Raw genomic sequence first — 2,982 nt, 5'->3', positions numbered from 1 at the left:
CATCAAATGTTCGGCTCAAGCTGAATAAAAATTATCCAGTGAATAAATGTTTTTTTTTTAAAAACCTTTTTAGATGAGGTAAATCTATAAATTAGCAGGTTCAGAACTCTGCGGCGAAGTTACTGACTCGTACAGACAGAAGGGCTCATATAACACTGATTCTTTTCCTTTTTAACAGTCTCCTGTCTGGCGTTGTGGCAATAAGGATAATTGTTTTGATGCCAAAAAAGAGCCAAACAGATTTTACTTTCACAAGTGGAGCAGTACGGCTATCGCTTTATTGAAAACATGCAAATAGAAACGGACGAACGGGTCCACCCCTTTGGAATGGGGGTTCCGCTTTATTTATGCATATAAATAACTGTATTATAATTCATGCAGGGAGTATTACAGATTGTATGGACTCTGCAATGTAATTTAAACAGGAAAAAGAAAAGATGAAAGAGGAGATTAAAGGGAGATTATGATAAAATGTGTTTAGTCTGCTTCATCACCTGCAAAGAGATGTAAAAAGAACAGCACAACCAATGAATATAGTATGAGATACAATAAAGTACTGCCTAGATACTATCGCTGAAGTAGTATTATTTAATCTGACATGTATACTGTGGTAGCTGAAGATAAGAATATGGGCTTTCTGTGTGGAAGTGAATCTGTAGCACCTGTAGTTGTTTGTGTGAGTCACTTGTGCATGCAACGGAAAAATGCTCAATAGAGGTTGTGAAGGGCCAAAGACCCGCTCCCCCCAGAGCTGGGTGACCCAAAACTCCAGATGCCCAAAAGCTCTTCATTGGCTCCCAGTCTCTTTTCGGTTCCAGTTTAAAATCCTGGTGCTGACTAGAGACTGACACGGGAGTGGATTTTCACTCCTGTCCCGTCCCACTCCCACGGAAAAAAAATTGTCCCGATCGCGGGCCAGAGTAGAAATCTAAATCCTGTCCCGTCCCACTCCTGGTGAAATTACTCCCACTCCCATTCTTGTTCTTTTTGAGCGCGGGTGGAAAAACTCAGAGCGGAAGCACTGTTGGTTTTTGGGTCGTGTAGTTTTTTTGACTCGCATTAGAGTGTAGGCTTCAAGGAAAAAAACTACAAAATGGCGGCGCCAGTACTGGATATTTTTTGCTTTCTATTTTACTCCCGAAAAAATGTCAGTCTCTAGTGTTGACCTTCAGAGACTTTCACGGTCAGGCTCCCTCCTACATAAGAGACTTGTTGTTTCCTTATACCCCCTCTGGGAGGCTGAGGTCTCAGGTCCAGAAGCTGCTCATGGTCCCTCGTACTCGTTACAGGAGCAGTGGAGATCGCTCCTTTAAGGCGGTCGCGCCAACGCTCTGGAACGACCTTCCACTTTACTTGCGCTTACTTGACTCTGATGTTTTTAAGAGTGAACTGAAAACCTATTTGTTTAAGAAAGCTTTTTAATTCTAGTAGATTAATGGTGGTTTTATGACTGTCTTTTGTGACTGTAAATGATTTTTATTTGTATTGTAATTTTGTGAAACGCCTTGTCACCTCTATAGGCTGATTTATACTTAGAACCAGGCAGTCTGCTTGTGTGTCGGAAACTACCTGGTTACACTATGCGTATTTCCTGTTTGGTACCTTACCAGCATGTTTTGTCTGTCTGACCGCCATTTTGGAAAACGACTAAAGATGGACCAGCTAGAAGAGTGAGGTGCGCGATAATGCTTGGACCCTTTTTCCACCTGGATCCGGTCTGTTTTGCCCTAATGTCCCTTCTTTGTCGAACAAACTGCCCCCACTTCCTCACCGCCTCGGCGGTATCTAGACCCACAGCTAGTTCCTGAATGTCCCTCTGGCGTTGTGACGTGGAATAATCACAGCGCAGACCACGCTTCAATATTGAGCATAAATCAAAAATATCTGCGACAAGCTCACTGCTGCACTCCGCTGCAGGAGGATAACCAACCCATATGTCTGTGAAAGGTGCTATATAATAAATATTACTTACAAAAAACAAAAAAACAAAATCTATTGACCCAAATGATGAATATTTATCATTTAGATAAATAAAAAATGGGTTCCTTCAGATAGGTTTGTTGCATATTGAGCCTCCCTAAAGCAACACTAACAAGTTTGACATGTATTTGATGGTTTGATGAACCTAAACTAACCGTCAGAGCTGCCTGTAACCTTTTTATTGTTAGCAGGATAAGATGATCACAGTAACTTCAGAGTGAAGCAGCAGGATTCTTCACCTCTAAATCTAAATTTCCTCCCTATTTCAGGTGGATTACAAGGCAAATGAGTGGCTGATGAAAAACATGGACCCCCTGAACGAGTGTGTGGCCACCCTGCTGAACCAGTCCACCGACAAGCTGATTGCAGACCTGTGGAGAGACGGTAAGCGGTGATCAGAATCAGCCGTTTGCTTTTAAAGACTCTCTACTAAATGGAAAAATGTTAAAGCGCAAGGATGAGGCTGCATTAGCAGTTAGCAGAAAACCTCCAGGATCTTCCATGTTTATAATAGTATACATGAGATTGGTTATACGGAGTAATGCTGTACTGAACCACCACCATCTGTTGCTGCACACTGCCAGTCAGTTGGCTTATTTAAAAAAAAATAAAAAATTCTGTGTCTAAACTGAAGGAGTAACTGATTACTTTAAATGCAACAGCTGCTGTAGAAGAGCTGAGCAGGTCCTTAATTCCCCCCGCTTTACAACTGTTCAGTTAAATTTTATAATAATTTTACTAAAGACTCCCCTTTACAGTTTCATATACAACATATATACACTATTATTCACTAATGCTTGTTTTACAGTACACCAATAACCAAGTAAAAACATGACAAGTCAGTCACAATATATTATACTTGGTAACAACAAAAACTTTATTTGGTAACTACCACAAAATTAAGGTATATCATTTTAAAGTAATTACTAGGGATGCACAATATAATCGGCCCCCTATCGGTATCGGCCTTAAAAACTGAATATCGGACATCGGCCACCCCAC

The 2,982-nt window shown here is 40.9% G+C and overlaps 1 protein-coding gene across 1 annotated transcript in view; it reads left to right on the top strand.

The window, feature by feature from the left end:
• Window positions 1-2,982, top strand: part of LOC107101317 (myosin-9-like) — a 52,989-nt gene that overhangs the window by 22,384 nt on the left and 27,623 nt on the right. The window contains exon 13 of the mRNA XM_015400185.1: window positions 2,233-2,364. Within this exon, the coding sequence (XP_015255671.1) occupies window positions 2,233-2,364 (132 nt within the window). The remainder of the gene's footprint in view (window positions 1-2,232; window positions 2,365-2,982) is intronic.

The sequence above is a fragment of the Cyprinodon variegatus genome, unplaced genomic scaffold (assembly GCF_000732505.1).
Source record: "Cyprinodon variegatus isolate N-32 unplaced genomic scaffold, C_variegatus-1.0 Scaffold1080, whole genome shotgun sequence".
Lineage (NCBI taxonomy): Eukaryota > Metazoa > Chordata > Actinopteri > Cyprinodontiformes > Cyprinodontidae > Cyprinodon > Cyprinodon variegatus.
Note: the sequence above shows the minus strand (reverse complement) of the source record. Positions and strands in the feature narration are given on the sequence as shown.